The sequence below is a fragment of the Anabrus simplex genome, chromosome 6, assembly GCF_040414725.1.
Source record: "Anabrus simplex isolate iqAnaSimp1 chromosome 6, ASM4041472v1, whole genome shotgun sequence".
NCBI classification, from domain to species: Eukaryota; Metazoa; Arthropoda; class Insecta; order Orthoptera; family Tettigoniidae; genus Anabrus; species Anabrus simplex.
This window is the reverse complement of record NC_090270.1, coordinates 248,829,843-248,849,995: the sequence shown is the minus strand read 5'-3', so window position 1 is coordinate 248,849,995 and position 20,153 is coordinate 248,829,843. Positions and strand designations below refer to the sequence as shown.

General features: G+C 40.3%; 1 protein-coding gene across 1 annotated transcript in view; it reads left to right on the top strand.

Moving 5' to 3' along the window:
- Nucleotides 1–3,345: 3,345 nt before the first annotated feature.
- The window catches only part of Fkbp12 (peptidyl-prolyl cis-trans isomerase Fkbp12), a 49,178-nt gene continuing 32,370 nt past the window's right edge, over nucleotides 3,346–20,153 (top strand). The window contains exons 1-3 of the mRNA XM_067150354.2: nucleotides 3,346–3,495; nucleotides 3,838–3,885; nucleotides 3,981–4,093. Of these exons, the coding sequence (XP_067006455.1) occupies nucleotides 3,459–3,495; nucleotides 3,838–3,885; nucleotides 3,981–4,093 (198 nt within the window). The 5' untranslated portion in view covers nucleotides 3,346–3,458. The remainder of the gene's footprint in view (nucleotides 3,496–3,837; nucleotides 3,886–3,980; nucleotides 4,094–20,153) is intronic.

The following is a 20,153-nucleotide window of genomic DNA, read 5'->3' as shown; positions in this document are numbered from 1 at the left end:
AGGGTGGAACTAGTTAAAGAAGATAACACTACGCAGGCCACATTTACGCATCGCCACCCTCTACATATGGATTCTTACTGGAGGTAGCTGCGAACTAGCAGCGATACTGTAGGAACGAAATGTTGACGTTGCATGTGTGAAAGAAATCCGTAGGTAAAGCCTGAAATCTTGTAATATTGTAGATGGCTAAGATGAGTTTCAACTTCACTGTGGTGATCTCAATTGGCATGTTGGTCACACGAGGGATGCTTATAGCTTCCTTGGTTAAAATGGCTACGGTATCCGAAATAATGATAGAAATCAAATTTGTATTTCACCGAGGCAAATGGCTTGGTTATTGGTAACACGTTTTTTCAAAAAATCCCATCATCCACGTCATCATCTACACCAGTGGTGACTATCTGAACTAAACTGTTCGACGCCGTGATCTCCGAATGGTATCGGATTGAAGGTCATACCATCTGACGGCGTAGCCTCTCAAAACAAACGTCTCTTGGCGGACATATGTATCTCTGAACATCGCAGAGGTGGAGGGATAAATGCCCTTAAGAAAGTTCAAGTAGTGGAATCTTAATCACCAGAAGTAGACTCTAGCAAAAAATATAAATTTTCTTCTCCTCAACCTGAACGTGATTGGCAACACTTTTACCACTTTCTACAAATCTGTGGCAGCAACCGCCACAATAATATTGAGTACAACAAATCCTAGTTCCTACAGTATTGTTAAACGCAACATTGAATACTCCTGATCTAATCATCACTGCTACTGGGAGTGAAATTGCTAGATCCTAATGGGTGAGTAGGAGATAAGGTTCTGCGCTCAGATGACGTTCACTTAAACCACAGTGGTACGTATTAGTTAGGATATTTGTTTGGAGGGGTAATAGGGAGGTACATTCAGTCAAACAGGGTTGTCTAGGGAGCGGTGATAAGGGTACAGAGATCTGGAAATAAAGTAGGGATGACATAAAAATGTTAGTGTTGAACTGTACAAGTATTGTAAAGAAAGGAATATATATATACCACATACCACATATTGTAATAGGAGTTGAATCATGGGCGAAAACTGATATAATGGATGCAGAAATTTTCTCACGGAATTGGAGGTTGTATCGTAGAGACAGGATAGGAATGGTAGGAGGGGGAGTATTAATTCTGGTGAATTGATTGATTGATTGATTGATTGATTGATTGATTGATTGATTGATTGATTGATTGATTGATTGATTGATTGATTGATTGATTGATTGATTGATTGATTGATTGATTGATTGTAAGCCCTGAAGGTGGTTTTCCATGGTGTCTCATTTTCACACCAGGAGAAATTTGGTGCTGTTCCTTGATTAAGGCCACGGTCGTTTCTTTCCCACTCCTAACCCTTCCCTATCACATCGTCGTTTTGGTACCTCTCTGTGCCTGTGCAACATAAAGCTAATTATTAAAAAAAGATGTATAGCCTGGACTGTAGATCTTAATTCCCCGATTTTACCTACTGATTTTCTTTAACTTCCGTTCACCCATCCCGTGGCTCTGCGTTGATATAGACGTAACACAATAAGTCTAAATTCATGAATATCTCTGTTATCAGAGGTGCACGGTAATATGTATAAATAATTGGAATTTGTATCCTCTATAAGTTTTGTTATGTAGTATTTTTCGATAGAACCACTAATAACATGGCCAATTACATTTTAAATGTTCTCCTTAACTACCTCCAAATACAGTAGAGATAATACGCGACACTGAGCGAGATATCGAGGGACAGCTACTGGAGCTCACTCTAGCGGATAGACCTGAACAGTACTGATTCTCTCATAAGAGCACGTGTATGTTTGTGTGAAGTTTTTGGTGTTATTTATGCGTTTTCAGTGAGTTGACATAAACAAATAGTAGTGTGTGTCAATCATTGATATCTCCTCTCAACATGAGAGGAAAGGTATGTGCTGTGTTTGGCTGTAGTAATTACGAAGTAGAGAAAAATGCGCGGTCGTTCTTCAGGTTCCCTCGTGACAAGAACATGTAAGTAATATTGTGTTTGCATATATATTCTTCCAGTGACAGAGATTTTTATAGTACTTCATAATCTTCTGACCTACTCGACCCATATTTTAACTGGCATAAAATGTTACACGCATATTTTATTCTATAGTGCAGCAATTAACCGTCAATATCGATGTGTTGTTGTAGGTGTGATCGGTGGATTTTGAAATGTCACAGAAGTGATTTGGATAAGGTGTACAAGAAAGAAGGGACGTTACGCTTATATAAGTATTATAAGATCTGTTCAGATCATTTCCAGGCCAGCGACTTTAAAAATCCTCGACTATACAGCCAAGGGTATGCTACATTTTTACTCTAATTGTACGTTAATATTCCTCAAAGCATCACTATCGACAACATTTTCATACTTTTCTTTCTTTAATCCCTCTTCTCAGATTAAAGCCGGGATTTTATATATTTTCTTTCTGTTAGTAGTCTTCATATATGAGGAAAATTGTCCAGATTTTAATTGTTAATTCATTGCATCATGTGTGTAAGGAATGTGCCGATATTTTTATTGACAAGTGTCTTGATGTGATGATACAATGTTTTTTAAATGAGAAAAAAGACAAATCCAACTGTAAAAGTTCAGGCAGGAATGCTAAAGCTAAAGAAGCAATGCATAAATGAAAGATCAAGCCATTTCACAGCAGCCCATTTCATATCTTGTTTATGTGTCTAATTTCAGTCTTTGAATAATAACCTTTTATATAATTCTTCATCTGTTATCCAGAATTGCTTTAGCAATTTCGAAGTTAATATCTCAATAACACTTTCTTTCTAGACGTAATTTATTTATCTTTTCCGTATATACATTTCCATTGATATTTGAATTTAGCGCGATTTGTTCAGGTCAAGTCACAAGGAGCGCCACCTTCGAATTGTCTCCCATTTTAGTAAGGCGAAATCCGTAGTGTCGCGTATTTTCTCTAGTGTATTTGCTACCACTTTAATCAGCGTGAATAATTTTATTGATATATTCCGCAGTGTACCGTCTTTTTCCGCGACTTTACGTTATCCATACTGATTTTCATTCATTTCTGTTCAGCTATTTTCTCTTTATATAAATGCATGTAGAAAGACAGGCAGAGTTGACGGGAAATTATAAATTACATTTTTTTCTTACTGTGGACAAGACCAGTACAGAAATACTATTCTTTTTAAAATTCTGAACGGTATATATTCTAAACTCTTGTTAGATATATATTTGAACCTACTGAGGTTGACCGAAATTTTTGCACCAGCAAATATTGAACGTAAATGGGCGCTCTCAGAATCACGGCCAAAGGAGATGTAGGGCATTAGTAACTTCTTTGAGAAAAGCCTATTGCATCTCTGGAGCAACTTCGGTGCAGTCAGCGGTGGTAGCCAGTTGTAGCTAAACAGGAGGGAAGCTAGTCAACCATTATTTTTGAGCCATGGGTGTGGAAGTGGAATCAATTTCACCTGGAGATGGTAAATTCGTTATGATCGTTGTACTTTTTTTCTAATACACGACATATTTATCTGACCTTCCCGATAGATTTGTTGTGTGATCTGTCGTTCATTAGCGAACTTTGCGTTTTCCAATCATTATAAATTACAGAACGTATTTACCAGCCCTCGTGTTCTGTTTTTATTTTAAATACATAGATATCGAAGGTTATCCACATGAATAATATACTTTTCGAGGCATATTCATTTTTGAAGATTGACGAGTATCCAGTTAGCTGTTATACCGGAGATGAGTTCTGGGGCGATTCTATTTTTAACTAATTAGGAAATGTCTTAATTTTTTGGTGTTTCTTCCCATTTCAGGTCAGACCTACCCCAAAACAGGGCAGACTGTGGTGGTGCACTATACCGGTACATTTCTAATTATTTTTGAAGTAATATCTGCACAGTTTAACAATCATGATACTGATGTGTATTTGTAAATTTATTTCGTGTATTGTTTTCAGGTACACTAGAAAATGGAGTAAAATTTGATTCTTCAAGGGACAGGAACATACCCTTTAAATTTCGTTTAGGAAAGGGTGAGGTAATCAAAGGCTGGGACCAAGGTGTATCACAGGTAAGATACAGTGTTTATCTAATTCATAAAAAGCATGCAAATTAAATACTTGAATGGTGGATAGCAATATATGATATTAAATGAGTAATGAGTCAAATTAATCTGAATTGTAATTTTAGTGTATGTGCTGGGCGAACCAAGGTCTAAGGGGTGGAACTTTATTGAGGTGTATGCATTAATTATACCACCACTGATGTGTTTACAGCAGGCAAATGCTTTAGAATTCTTTTTGGGTGTGGATATGTTTTTCCAAGAGTTTTCCCCCAGAAAATGTGGTCCAGTTTTATTCTTCAAGGACCGGGCAAGTTGGCCATGCGGTTAGGAGCGCGCAGCTGTGAGCTCTCATCCTGGAGATAGTGGGTTCGAACCCCACTGTCGGCAGCCCTGAAGATGGTTTGCCATGGTTTCCCATTTTCACACTAGGCAAATGCTGGGGCTATACCTTAAGGCCACGGCCGCTTCCTTCCCATTCCTAGGCCTTTCATGTCCCATCATCGCCATAAAGGCGGGTCTCCACTGATGAACATTTAACACCAACATATTAAATTCAACATGTTACAATTGACATGTATATTGTGATTGTGTCTTCTAATTGACTTTGCATGTTAACTCAGAATGTTGAGGTTAACACTTTTAACATGGCGTATTTTCCGCTCCATGTGGAAAACACATCAAGTCAATTCATTGTTCGCAAGATGTCGGCACAGCTTCGGCAACTTCCTTGCTGTTTCCAGTCCAACAGATAGCCTAAACAATGCAAACGACGTTCTTCTCGTGAAGTAGGATTATAGTTACAACACTCCGCAATACTCATTCTCTTTGTTATAAGCTGCAAATACTGTACGCGCACGTATGTCGTTCTTTCTGTACTGTACCGGTACTAAAATTTAGTCAGAAATGGAGTGGAGTGAGGAGATTAGTCTGGACTTAATGAAATATAATATGTGGACCTTGTTTGTGACATGTCTCGTCAAAGGAATACAGAGATAAAGCAAAGAAAGCCGACAGTTTCTAGGAATAATATGCTTACAATATTGTGATTCTAAAGTTTCCAGGAACTCGAAATTATCTATAACTGTTCCCGCGGGTGCATTGAAAAAAAAAAAGTCCCTCTTCTTTCAGTACAGTCGAGAATTGTAAAAAATTCAGAAAAGTCGGGGGCGGGAGCAGACGATGTTTATACTTCAAAGTGGTTTGCTTTTGAAGCAATGAGCAGGATGAGGGGAGGAAATGTGCCTAAAACTGCATTTCTAAATCATAACATGAAGCAACAGTGGCAATAACAAAGTCAAAATCCTCTTCATCTTTTTTTCTTTTTGCTAGTGGCTTTACGTCGCACCGACACAAATAGGTCTTATGGCGATGATGGAATAGGAAAGGCCTAGGATTTGGAAGGAAGCAACAGTTGCCTTAAGGTACAGTCCCAGCAATTTCCTGGTGTGAAAATGGGAAACCTCGGAAAAACATCTTCAGGGCTGCCGACAGTGGGATTCGAACCCACTATCTCCCGGATGCAAGCTCACAGCCGCGTGCCCCTAACCGCACGACCAACTCACCCGGTAATCCTCTTCATCTGAGTCCATTGTCCTTGTTTGAAAATACTAGACACCAGCTAAATGTATTACCACAAACTGATATAATGAACTACCTGTATATAGAGAAAGGAAGTCAAGTTTAACGTGTTTATTAAGTGTGGACACAATGTTAAAGAGTATTCAACATTTAACATTTCATGTTGACAATGTCACCAGTTATTTAACATGTTGTTAAATGTTAATCAGTGGAGACCGACCTTAAGACCTATCTGTGTCGGTGCGACGTAAAACAAATAGCAAAAAAAATATATATCTTCACGGGATAGGAACACATCTTTTTCATTTTAATTAGGAAAGTTGTAGAGGGTAGAACTTGCTCTCACACACACCACAGGTGAGTTACTAGTGCATGCACTGCAGATTCTGGCAGCTTGATGCTTTTGTTGCTAGCACGCTAGTTATTAGCTTACACGTTTGTTAATCATGTTAGGGTACCAACTGTTGATGAGATGCCTCTTTATCTAAATAGTCAGGGGTGCATATTAAAGAGCCACCCTAGCATTTGAGGAAACTGGTGGGGTGATGCTTCATTTGATAAAAGCCTAGTATTTTCGTACCTCTACTTCCTTGTACCCTAATGAACATATTTAACAGCATGTGACTGCTCCTACGAGTGAACTGGCGATAGCCGGCTTGTGTACCTTAACCAGATGTCACTGTTATATTTGTCCAAAATGGAACATAATAATTCCTATTACACCAATAAAATGAAAAATCCACTGTAAATTAATAAATACCGTCATTACTAGAGAAATATGTGTACGTAATTAGAGCCATAGACAAGACTCCTTTGTGTTGTATTCCGCTGCTCATGCTGTCTTTTGTTTCTTTCTTGAGGTCCAGGGCTTGCACCGACGAATGGGAGTGCTATGTCTGTTAATTGTCATTATCTTTGTCCATATGACTAGCGTGGGCAGTTCAAACAGCAAAATGGCATAATCACTGGACCAATAAATATGTTAGTTGTTTGTTGAAAAGAAAATGGCATGATCCCTGGACCAATAAATATATCATTTAATGAATGAGTTAGAGCACAAAAAGAATGAGCAACTAATATGGATACATACTTTACTACCTTAAAACTATTTTTTCTGCTATGTCGCAGTGCTTCTGTATGTGTTTTGTCTAACACTTTTGTGTGTGATGCCTTTGCTCACTGAAGTTGTTTGAATTAGGTGTCGTTTTCTTCTTGTTGCTCATTCGTTTTGTGCCCTAACTCGTTCATTAAATGATATATTTATTGATCCAGGGATCATACTGTTTTCTTTCAACAAACAAGTAATATATTTATTGGTCCAGGGATCATGACATTTTGCTGTTTGTACTGCCCGTGCTAGTCATATGGACAAAGATAATGATAATTCAGACATAGCCCTTCCATTCGTCGGTGCAAGCCCTGGACCTCAAGAAAGAAACAAGACGGCACAAGCAGAGGAATGAGCAACATGAAAAAAACGACACCTAGTTAATTCAAATAACTTCAGTGAGCAAAGATATCACACACGAAAGTGTTAGACAAAACACATACGGAAGTGCTGCGACGTAGCAGAAAAAATATTTGTAAGGTAGTAAAGTATGTATCCATATTATTCCTTGCAAGTAAAATATTTTGCACTATTTCTTAATTTGCAGATTTTTACACTTCATTTGAGTAAAATGAATTATTATATTCCATTTGGGACAAATATTACAGTGAAATTTTGCCGATACCTTTGGTCTACATAACCACATCAGATCATTACTTTAGCCCGGTCTACAAGACTTTCACACGCTTGTAATGACTGTAGTTCGTTTACACGCTCGCAGTCTTCTTGGGAAGGATGTTGGCAAGTGGTGCTCAGAGCTGCCAACCTCTGTACTTGGGAACTAATGAGTGAGTGGTGCTTCAATAGCTGGTGGTGGTGGTTGTTACATGATTGGTGAGGAGTTGTTCTTGCTGTGCGGACGTTTCGGTAGGACCTGGACAAGACCAGTGATATAGGGACAAGCAAAGGGAGTCTGGGGGCAGAAGCTGCGAAGCGGCCTTAGGCCTCTAGTTTCGTGTGGAAACAAGATTGGTCTGGACTGGTTCTTGCCGTGCAGATGGTTGGGATAGAACCTGGACAAGATCATTGGTCTCGAGTGGTTCTTGCTGTGCGGACAGTTAGGATAGGATCTGGACAAAACCTGTGATATAGGTACAAGCAAAATGTTGCATTTTCTTGTGCCATTATTGTGCTGGGGTTGGTAACGGATTGTTGTGTTTGAGTCATCAGTCCATAGACTGGTTTGATGCAGCTCTCCATGCCACCCTATCCTGCGCTAACCTTTTCATTTCTACGTAACTATTGCATCCTACATCTGCTCTAATCTGTTTGTCATATTCATACCTTGGTCTACCCCTACCGTTCTTGCCACCTACACTTCCTTCAAAAACCAACTGAACAAGTCCTGGGTGTCTTAAGATGTGTCCTATCATTCTATCTCTTCTTCTCGTCAAATTTAGCCAAATCGATCTCTCACCAATTCGATTCAGTATCTCTTCATTCGTGATTCGATCTATCCATCTCACCTTCAGCATTCTTCTGTAACACCACATTTCAAAAGCTTCTATTCTCTTTCTTTCTGAACTAGTTATCGTCCATGTTTCACTTCCATACAATGCCACGCTCCACACAAAAGTCTTCAAAAACATCTTTCTAATTCCGATATCAATGTTTGAAGTGAGCAAATTTCTTTTCTTAAGAAAGCTCTTCCTTGCTTGTGCTAGTCTGCATTTTATGTCCTCCTTACTTCTGCCATCGTTAGTTATTTTACTACCCAAGTAACAATATTCATCTACTTCCTTTAAGACTTCGTTTCCTAATCTAATATTTCCTACATCACCTGCCTTCGTTCGACTGCACTCCATTACTTTTGTTTTGGACTTATTTATTTTCATCTTATACTCCTTACCTAAGACTTCATCCATACCATTCAACAACTTCTCGAGATCTTCTGCAGTCTCAGATAAAATAACAATATCATCGGCAAATCTCAAGGTTTTGATTTCCTCTCCTTGGACTGTGATTCCCTTTCCAAATTTCTCTTTGATTTCCTTTACTGCCTGTTCTATGTAAACATTGAAAAGGAGAGGGGACAAACTGCAGCCTTGCCTCACTCCTTTCTGGATTGCTGCTTCTTTTTCAAAGCCCTCGATTCTTATCACTGCAGACTGATTTTTATACAGGTTGTAGATAATTCTTCGTTCTCGGTATCTGATCCCTATCATCTTCAGAATCATAAATAGCCTGGTCCAATCAACATTATCGAATGCCTTTTCTAGATCTACGAATGCTATGTACGTGGGCTTGTCCTTCTTGATTCGATCCTCTAAGATCAGACGTAAAGTCAGGATTGCTTCACGTGTTCCTACACTTCTTCTGAAGCCAAATTGATCTTCCCCCAACTCAGCTTCAACTTGTTTACCCATTCTTCTGTAAATAATACGTGTTAACATTTTGCAGGCATGAGATACTAAACTAATGGTGCGGTAGTTTTCACACCTGTCAGCACCGGCTTTCTTGGGAATAGGTATAACAACATTCTGCCGAAAATCGGATGGGACTTCTCCTGTCTCATACATCTTGCACACTAAATGAAATAACCTTACCATGCTGGTTTCTCCTAAGGCAGTCAGTAATTCAGAGGGAATATCATCAATTCCAGGTGCCTTGTTCCTATTTAGGTCACTCACAGCTCTGTCAAACTCTGACCTCAAAATTGGGTCTCCCATTTCATCAGCATCAACAGCCTCTTCATGTTCCAGAACCAAATTATCTACATCGTTACCTTGATACCACTGTTGGATATGCTCGTGCCATCTTTCTGCTTTGTCTTCTTTCCCTAGAAGTGGCTTTCCATCTGAGCTCTTAATATTCATGCACCTAGATTTCCTTTCTCCAAAGGTTTCCTTGATTTTCCTGTACGCAGCATCTACCTTTCCCAGGACCATACAGCCTTCGACATCCTTGCACTTCTCCTTCAGCCATTCTTCCTTAGCTACCTTGCACTTTCTATCCACTTCATTCTTTAATCGCCTGTATTCTTTTCTGCCTTCATTTCTAGCATTCTTGTATTTTCGTCGTTCATCAATCAGGTCTAGTATCTCGTGAGTTATCCACTGATTCTTAGTTGATCTTTTCTTCCTTCCTAACATTTCTTCAGCAGCCCTACTGACTTCATTTTTCATGACTCTCCACTCTTCCTCTACTGTGTTTCCTTTGGCCTTTTCATTTAGTCCTTGTGCAACATGTTCCTTGAAACAATCCCTCACACTCTTTTCTTTCAACTTGTCTAGATCCCATCTTTTTGCATTCTTTCCTTTCTTCAATTTCTTCAACTTCAGATGGCATTTCATGACCAACAAGTTGTGGTCAGAGTACACGTCTGCTCCTGGGAAAGTTTTGCAATCCAACACCTGGTTTCTGAATCTCTGCCTAATCATAATGAAGTCTATTTGATACCTTCCAGTGTCTCCAGGTCTCGTCCACGTATACAGCCGTCGTTTGTGGTGTTTGAACCAAGTATTGGCGAGGACTAAATTATGATCAGTGCAGAATTCAACCAGCCGACTTCCTCTTTCGTTTCTTTGTCCCAATCCAAATTCTCCTACTGTGCTACCTTCTCTTCCTTGGCCTACCACTGCATTCCAGTCTCCCATCACAATTAGATTCTCGTCACCTTTGACATATTGTATTAAATCTTCTATCTCCTCATATGTTCTTTCAATTTCTTCATCATCCGCTGAACTAGTAGGCATATAGACCTGCACTATTGTGGTGGGCATTGGTTCGGTGTCTATCTTGGCGACAATAATTCTTTCACTATGCTGGTCTTAGTAGCTTATCCGCTGCCCTATTTTCTTATTCATTATTAAACCAACTCCTGCATTTCCCCTGTTTGATTTCGTGTTGATAATTCGGTAGTCGCCTGACCAAAAATCCTGTTCTTCCTGCCAACGTACTTCACTTATACCAACTACATCTAACTTTAGCCTATCCATCTCCCTTTTCAGATTCTCTAACCTACCACAACGATTCAAACTTCTAACATTCCATGCTCCGACTCGCAGAATGTCACTATCCATCTTCCTGATGATCGCCCCCTCTCGTGTAGTCCCCACCCGGAGATCCGAATGGGGGACTAGTTTACCTCCGGAATATTTCACCCGGGAGGAAGCCATCATCAGTACATCATTCATACAGAGAGAGCTGCATGTCCTCGGGAGGTAGTTACGGCTGTAGTTTCCCGTTGCTTTCAGCTGTGTAGCAGTATCAACACAGCTAAGCCATGTTGAGTATTATTACAAGGCCGTATCAGTCAATCATCTAGACTGCCGCCCTTGCAACAACCGAAAGGCTGCTACCCCCCTTTCGATGAACCATTCGTTAGTCTGGTCTCTCAACAGATACCCATCCGATATGGTTGCACCTGCGGCTCGGCTATCTGCATCATTGGGACACGCAAGCCTCCCCACCGCGGCAAGGTCACACGGTTCGCAGAGGAGGGGTAACGGATTATGATTAACATTATTGATGGGAACGAGATCACATGCCAGTTTACATTAGCCAATAGGAATGCAAGTAGCCACTTCAGGGCATGTAATACTGTTCATTAGGTTATAAAAGTAAATGTACTTCTTGGGGTGGGATGGTGGGTTCCTGGATATCGCAATGAACACATCTCTCCTCGAAGATGCTCTCCAAGAAAGATTTCATTCATTTCGACTTACTTATAACATTAGAAATATGATGTTGACCAAGCGAAAGTAATACCTGAAATAGACTGAAGATAATGGGTAAATGTGGGAAAGATAATAAACTTAATGGTAAATGGAAGCATCATCTGGAGTGCTGTGCTTACATGGACTTAACAGTTGCAAATTCAATCCAAGTGTTAGACCAGGTGTGTCCAATATGTGGTCGTTGTCAACTTTGTATGCGGCCTGTACCTGAATATAGTCCGTCAGAAAAATGTATAGACTCCTTACAGAACAAAACCATTTATTCAGTTAAGCATATGGTTACGTTAGATGTTCTAAATATTCGCCGGTGGCTGTCGGACACGCATCAAAACCATGGGCAGTCGCTGCAACTATATCAATGTTGCAATGGAGACCACTGCATGTGCCGCTGTAATCTGGCGAAGGGCCTCCAGTGTGCGCGGCTTACGTAGATAGACTTGATCTTTCAAAGTTCCCCACAAAGTCCATAGGGGTAAGATCTGGTGACCTGGGGGAACTCAATGTGCCCCTCTTCGTCCAGTCCAACGTCGTTGCAGATTGTCGACCAGGAAAGTTCGTGCTGCTACATGGTTCTCTGGTGGTGCCCCATCCTGTTGGTAGACAACCTCACCATCAGCTCCGTAAAGCGCACAAACAGCTGGTAAAATTAGTGTGCGTAACATTTCCATGTACACTTCTCCAGTGATAATACCGTTAAAGAATAAGGGCCCTACTAAGCCCATAGACGACTGTCCACACCAGACATTAACCCCAGGTAGATTGCCCACCTTGTCCACATTAACATGTGGATTTTCCGGTGCCCTGTAGATAAAGTTATGTTGATTCACTGTTCATTAAGTTTAAAGTGAGCCTCATAAGACCACAGTACCTTCGTTAGAAAGTGTTCATCCTGACATGCCATTTGCAGAATTGCAGTTGACGATCCAGATAGTCATTAAGCGCATGCAGTACGTAATTGTGGAATGTAAACTTTCCACTTACCGGCTTTCAAAATTCGTTATACACTTGTACTGCTAATCCCCACTTCCTGTGTACATTGCATAGCAGACTTCTGTGGAGAAGCAGCAAACCTTTCCAACACGAGAGCCAACGAAGCAGGACTAGTAGCTGTACGCTTTCTTCCAGACATTCCTTTGTGAATATCACAAATTGTTCCATGTCTCTGAAACTTATCGGTAATGAGTTTGTAGGGTGTGTTAGGAGGTTCTGTTTCAAACTCCCTCCTCCACTGATGTTGCACTTCAACGGCATTATCAAACCTGATTAACCCGGGAACGCTGGAGTTTTCAATTTTCGATTTTTAAAATTTTTACTTAATATTCCCTGCATTCACATATTAGAGAACATTTAAGTCATTTTTCTAAAATTTGTCTGGTTGGTTTCTAAATGACGGCCTGGTACCGTCCGGCGCTTGACATAGCTTTTGGGTAAAACTTAAAAATTTTCCTCTTTAGAATACCATGTAATTTAATGTTTAATATTGTTACGGAATATCACTTACAAATACAAATATCTGTGCAATAAAGGAACAAATGGTGTTTATATGTTCATTTGCGACATCTCTTCAGGATTTCTGAAAAACATTAACTCAGACATGATACATAGTCACCTATTTTCACTTTTCACTGGTGTGAAATGACATAAAGCAGTTTACACATACGCCCACACTACATTTGACGCATTCTGTGCGGACGCGGGATTCGCATCCGGCGGCTGCACATCGCCGTCGTTGATTTGTTGGAGCTATGTAGTGATGTAGGCCATCGAACCTCAAGGTGTCAGATACTCTAAAATGAAAAGAAGTGACAACAACTGTTCTTATTTCCCTTCCAAATACCATCCAATTATATATATCGTAATAAATATTTTGCACGTACCTTATTCCGATGGTGCTCCCACATGACGTCAACGGACGTCCACCTGTCTTAGGAGGTTGCAAATAACGCCTCAGGTAAGTCACTACAATATCTCTCCTAAATTCTAACTGCTTAATTTCATTGCCCGATTTCCTCAACAGCATCCACGAATTGTTCACCATGATGTCTAAAAGCCATGTAAATATTGGCCACCACCACTTTTTACCACGGATACCAATCCTATAGAGGGCTACATTTTCGTCCATACGATCGGTGCCACCCATACAGTTGTTGTACTTTCCGAATAGTTTTGGACGTGGGACTGACACTTTTTTTCTTTTCAGCTTGAGTGTACCGACTAACTTTTGACATAGGTTGTACACCCTGGCAGGATGATACCACAGTAACTACTGCGTTGTCAACCCAGCGCGCGACAATTATTCTTTCTTTACTTGTAGCGTATTTGAATGTGCCTCGTTTCTTTTTCATTTCAATACAAGAAGTCAGTGGACAGTCTTTTGGGACTCTATTTTCTCGAATGGTCCCAGTAAATCCGTATCATCGACAGCGAAGGTGATTCACTAATTTGAAACCGGTGAACAAATTATCACAATAAATTCTATAGGGCAAATGTTGAACGGCATCAGGTAGCTGGTCCATTATAGATACTAAGGGAGCTGAAGCTTTACCGAATTCGGTTTCATACTGTGTATTGACAAAGGGATTTTTCCCTTGATAAACTTGAAAAGACACTAAATATCCAGCAACTGTGTTCAAACACCACACTTTGAAGCCAAATTTGATTGGCTTCCCCCTTACATCCGTGTTTTCCGTAGTATGGTATCATGCATTCCTCGTAAGCCAAGTCCTGTTCCGCTGTAAAATACTGACAGCATTTCTTCTCTACGATATTCATGAAAGGTCTTAATATTCACAATTTGTCATCTATAACCATAGTGTTATTATCGGCACAGTGAATGAATCTCATTATTTTAAGAAAGCGATCTCGGCGCATGGCACTGCTGACCAACTCTTGGTGAATGTCGGCCTCATTCTCCCAATATCGTCTTTTCCCAGGCACTCGCATAAAGCCACTTAGGAGTAAAATGGCAACAAATACTTTCATTTCTTCGGGGGTTATATTGGGATCTTCTTCATTCTTAAAAAGGGCATACTTGCTAGCCTCAGAGCACAAGAAATTCACAATTTCATCGTCAAAAAAAAACTCAAATATTTCTGTCGGCGTCATATTTTGAAAAGTGGAAAAATTTGCACTAGGGATGGACTGTTGTGGGAACTAGGTCATCCGCCATCCAGGTAGCTGGAGGACGAGGTGCTGATTTCGCTCTCTTCGCGGGCCTTGGATCATTATCAGGCATGGATTCACTACTGCTGTGCGGAATTTGCTGCTTCAGCACTACTTCAGCTTGTGCTCGGAGTTGGCGTCCCGTAAGGTTATCTGCGAGACCACCTTAATCTTCCCCGGCCGAATCTTCATCGGATAATACATTGGATTCCGGTGGTTCAATGTATATCGCTTCAGCTTCAGTATCATCCTCTTCAAGAATGCACCGAACTTCATCAAGCGTCAAGCCACTGAAAAGAATTTTACACGTTATTAGACGCGATACATCGCGTTCTCCACGTGCATTATGACGTGGACTTTTGAGTAAAATATGCAATTATACAATTCAATGGCCCATATAAATCACTATTTGCGACTACAGTATGAATTGTTTTTCTAGAATCACACTTAGAAGTAAGGAGGAGAAAAGAAACAAGAAGGTATGGTAAGCGCCGTGCGGTACCATACTGTACCAACCAAATAATTAGTGTCATAACAGCGAATACAGAAATTCTGACCGATTGCTTGCTATTTCAAGTTATGCACTGATATTTCAAGATAATAAACCCCGGGATACATAATTGTATTGTCAGACTGTCAATATCCTGATAGTCTTGACAAGGAATATATACCTTTTTCTGGCGGGCTCTATAAATGAAATGTTATTTTTAATAAAACAAATTGTTCTGAAATCGAATGAAACTACAACATTTCTAGATTTGTATGAATTTTAAATCCATTCTAGTACACCTGTTTCCCATCTTAGGAAAGACATCCTGATGTTATGAGTTCATTTGTTTGTTACTCATTGATTTTCAGGAAGACCCTTATTTAAGATACCTATCATAGCACTTTGAAATCTCTGTCCATTGTTGAGTCCCCATCGTCAAGACCTATGAATGTGTCAGATTTCTGTTTTCCTATTGTGGTCTGTTAGGGATCAATTTCAGTTTCTTTTGCCTTTGAATTTTCCTCTTTCTTTCCAATACTCCATCTTTTTTGCAGTATTTCTTCTTTCTTTCCCGGACCGCTTTGTACCAGTTATCTTTTGCTTTGGAATCCTTCTATATTTAACGTGAATGAAAATCCATAGCCTGTTTCCAGTCATTCGACCGGGTCAGGAATGGAATGAATGAAGTCCCCATCTAGTGGCGAGGGTAGGAATTGTGTCGGCTGCCGAAGCCTGTCGCACTTCTCCGGGGCAATGATTGACTGACAGATAAAATGAAATAATGGAGAGTTGCTGGGATGAAAGATGACAGGGAAAACCGGAGTACCCGAGAAAAACCTGTCCCACCTCCGCTTTGTCCAGCACAAATCTTGCATGAGTGACCGGGATTTGGACCACGGGACCCAGTGTTGAGAGGCCGGCGCGCTGCCGCCTGAGCCACGGAGGCTTCTATATTTAACATGTTATTTCTAAAAGTAGCTCTTTCCTCGATTTCCTCCTTTGTCATGTTATTGAATTCCAAATCTTTCTTGATCACTTAAATCCAGGTTGTTGACAATATTTTCTCCCAAATAGGAATGGTAAGAATTTACTTCTGTGTCAGTATGGGATTTGCAGTTGCAAATAACCGGGCGAGTTGGCCGTGCTGTTAGAGACTCACAGCTGTGACCTTGCATCCAGGAGATAGTGGGTTCGAACCCCACCATCGGCAGCCCTGAAGATGGTTTTCAGTGTTTTCCCATTTTCTCTCCAGGCAAATGCTGGGGCTGTACCTTACTTAGGCCACGGCCGCTTCGTTCCCACTTCTAGGGCTTTCCTATCCCATCGTCGCCGTAACAACTATCTGTGTTGCTGCAACGTAAAACAAATTGGAAGAAAAGGGCCGTTACAAATACATTCTTCAAGCCCAAGGCTATTGACTGAAGAACACGTGAGGATACGGGCATCAGATCCATAATCGAGTATATTATAATAGATCTGGAGATTTGTTAATGATAATGACCACTATTTGAACTGTAGTGAACTAAGTAGCCTATCTCTAGGCCTAAGACAGAGAAATTGAACTCTGCAAGCGAATAAGGGTAGCAAATCTCCTGGACTAGGAGATGAGTGCATGGACATGATTAGTGAAAAGTTCCAAACAATCTACATTAAGCAGATTCAGGTTATAGAAAAAGAATGGCTGGCATTCAGAGCTGCAGTAGTAGAAACAGCAAGGGAATGGCTAGGAACAGCTATGTGTAAAGATGGGAAAAAGTAAACATCTTGGTGGGATGATTAAGGGAGAACGGCTTATAACTGTAAAAAGGTGTATCAGAAAAGGCTCCAAGCAAGAACCGACGTAGAGAATTGTATGTAGGTAAAAGTAATAGTACGAAACAATTGAATCCAAGAAATCGTGGGAGGATTTTGGTAATAACCTTGAAGGGCTAGGTCAAGCAGCAGTGAAATCTTTCAGTACAATAACAATCTTATATAGCAAAGGAAAGAGGAAATGGGTAGTGTTTGGGATAAATCAGGTGAACTCATAATGTCTTGTCTGTTAGGTCATCAGCCCAGAGGCTGGTTGGATCCTCAAATAGCACCACCTAGGGCCATGCAATTATAGGAAAACTACAAAAACCAATGGCAGTACCAAAATGAGGCGTCCTAGGCAAGACCAGGAGTGAGGTGGTTTGCCATTGCTTTCCTCACTGGGCCAGGCAGTGCTCTTGTGGCACGACTGACCCTATGAGCAACACGTTTCATAACACTCAGATGCACCGGTTGTACTCTGAATGCTACTATTCAGCACCACCCGTACCACAGGAGCTTCCATATTGTCACAGCCATTGATAAGAGTGGGACTTCAGTGGAAGCTACACTTTGCTCTGGCCTGTGCCAAGACATGGATGCAAGAGTACTGTATCCATCAAGAAATGACAGCAGGCAGGAACTCATACGATCCCAGGAAATCACTGAGTAAGTGGAAGGAATATAAACTTCTCGGCACAAAAGGAAATAATGTCTGGTGTCGTGAACAAGCAAGCTTGTGGGGAGGAGGACAATGATGTTTGTGTAATTACGCTTGAGGAGGTGTAAAGGGTGGTAAATTCCATGGTCATAAAGCAGCAGAAATCTATTAAATTAGACTTGGTGAAAGATAGTGGGAAGGCAGGGATGAAATGGCTTCATAGAGTAATATTACCAGGAGGGGAGGTGGGTAGGGTTGATGCTCTGGTCATGGGGGATTCCATCATTAGACACGTGGGGAAAGTGTGTGGAGGAAAGGGAACCAGGGTAGAATGTTATTCAGGAATTAGGTTGAGGCAGATGTTGAGGAAAGTACAAGAGAGGGAGGAGGGGAAGGAGAAGGTGGTAGTGTTTCACGTTGGAACCAACAACGTAAGGCAAGCTGATACAAATACCAACATAGTTGGAGATGTGTGGGATCTGGTAAATGCAGCACGGGTGAAGTTTAAGAAAGCGAAGATTGTTATTAGTGGAATACTGTGTAGGAGGGTTACTGACTGGAAGGTGATTGGGGATTTAAACGAGACTATGGAGTGGGTATGTGGAAAACTGGGTGTGAAATTTCTAGATCCTAATGGGTGGGTAGGAGATGGGGATCTGCACTCAGATGGCCTTCACTTAAACCGCAGTGGTACGTATAAGTTAGGAAATTTGTTTGGAAGGGTACTAGGGAGGTACATTACGGAAACGGGGTGGCCTAGGGAGCGGTGATAAGGGAACAGGGAACTGGAAATCAAGTAGGGATGACATAAAATTGTTAGTGTTGAACTGTAGAAGTATTGTAAAGAAAGGAATAGAATTGAGTAGTTTAATAGATATATATTTATCAGATATTGTAATAGGAGTTGAATCATGGCTGAGAAATGATATGGTTGCAGAAATTTTCTCATGGAACTGGAGGGTGTATCGTAGAGATAGGATAGGAATGGTGGGAGGGAGAGTATTCATTCTGGTGTAAGAAGAATTTGTATGCTACGAAAAAGTTAAAGATGAGACACATGAAATTCTAGGTGTAAGGCTCATTTCTAAAGATAATAGGCAACTTGATATATTTGGAGTGTACAGACTGGGAAAGGGTAGCACTGACACAGATTCAGAATTATTTTATAAGATAATCAGCTATGTAGGAAACGACAAGGAAAGAAATGTGATTGTAGCGGGAGATCTGAATTTACCAGATGTCAGTTGGGAAGGAAATGCAAACGACAGGAAGCTTGACCAACAAATGGCATATAAATTAATATGGGAAGGACAGCTGTTTCAAAAAGTGATGGAACCAACCTGAGGGAAAAATATCCTGGATGTGGTGCTGATAAAACCAGATGAGCTCTATAGAGAAACGGAAGTAATAGATGGTATTAGTCATCATGAAGCTGTTTTTGTCGTAGTTAAAAATAAATGTGATAGAAAGGAGGTCTTAAAAGTAGGACTATTAGGCAGTACCATATGACTGATAAGGCAGGCATGAGGCTTTTTCTATAAAATAACTATGATCGGTGGAAACGGTAAATAAAAATGTAAACAGACTGGGTTGGGTTTAAAGAAATTGTTGAGGAATGCGAAAACAGGTTTAAACCTTTAAGGGAGGTAAGGAATGGTAAAGACCCACCTTATTATAATAGAGAAATAAAGAGACTAAGAAGGAGGTGCAGAGTGGAAAGAAATAGTTAGAAATGGCTGTGGAAGTAAGGAGAAATTGAAGGAACTTACTAGAAAATTGAATCTAGCAAAGAAGGCAGCTAAGGAAAACATGATGGCAAGCATAATTGGCAGTCATACAAATTTTAGTGAAAAATGGAAGGGTATGTGTGGGTATTTTAAGGCAGAAACAGGTTCCAAGAAGGACATTCCAGGAATAATTAATGAACAAGGGTAGTGTGTATGTGAGGATCTTCAAAAGGCAGAAGTATTCAGTCAGCAGTATGTAAAGATTGTTGGTTACAAGGATAAGGTCGAGGTAGAGGAGGAGACTAAGGCTAAAGTAGTATTAAAATTTACATGTGATAATAACAATGACATTTACAATAAGATACAAAATTTGAAAACTAGAAAAGCGACTGGAATTGATAAGATTTCTGGGGATATACTAAAGACAATGGGTTGGCCATATCTGAAGTACTTGTTTGATTATTGTTTGCATGAAGGAACTTTGCCAAATGAATGGAGAGTTGCTATAGTAGCCCCTGTGTATAAAGGAAAGGGTGATAGACATAAAGCTGAAAATTACAGGCTAGTAAGTTTGACATGCATTGTACGTAAGCTTTGGAAAGGCGTTCTTTCTGATTACATTAGACACGATTGTGAAATTAATACCTGGTTCGATAGAAGGCAGTTTGGTTTTAGAAAAGGTTATTCCACTGAAGCTCAACTTGTAGGATTCCAGCAAGATATAGCAGATATCTTGGATTCAGGAGGTCAAATGGACTGTATCGCGATTGACCTGTCTAAAGCATTTGATAGGGTGGATCATGGGAGTCTACTGGCAAAAATGACTGCAATTGGATTAGACAAGAGTGACTGAATGGGTTGCTATATTTC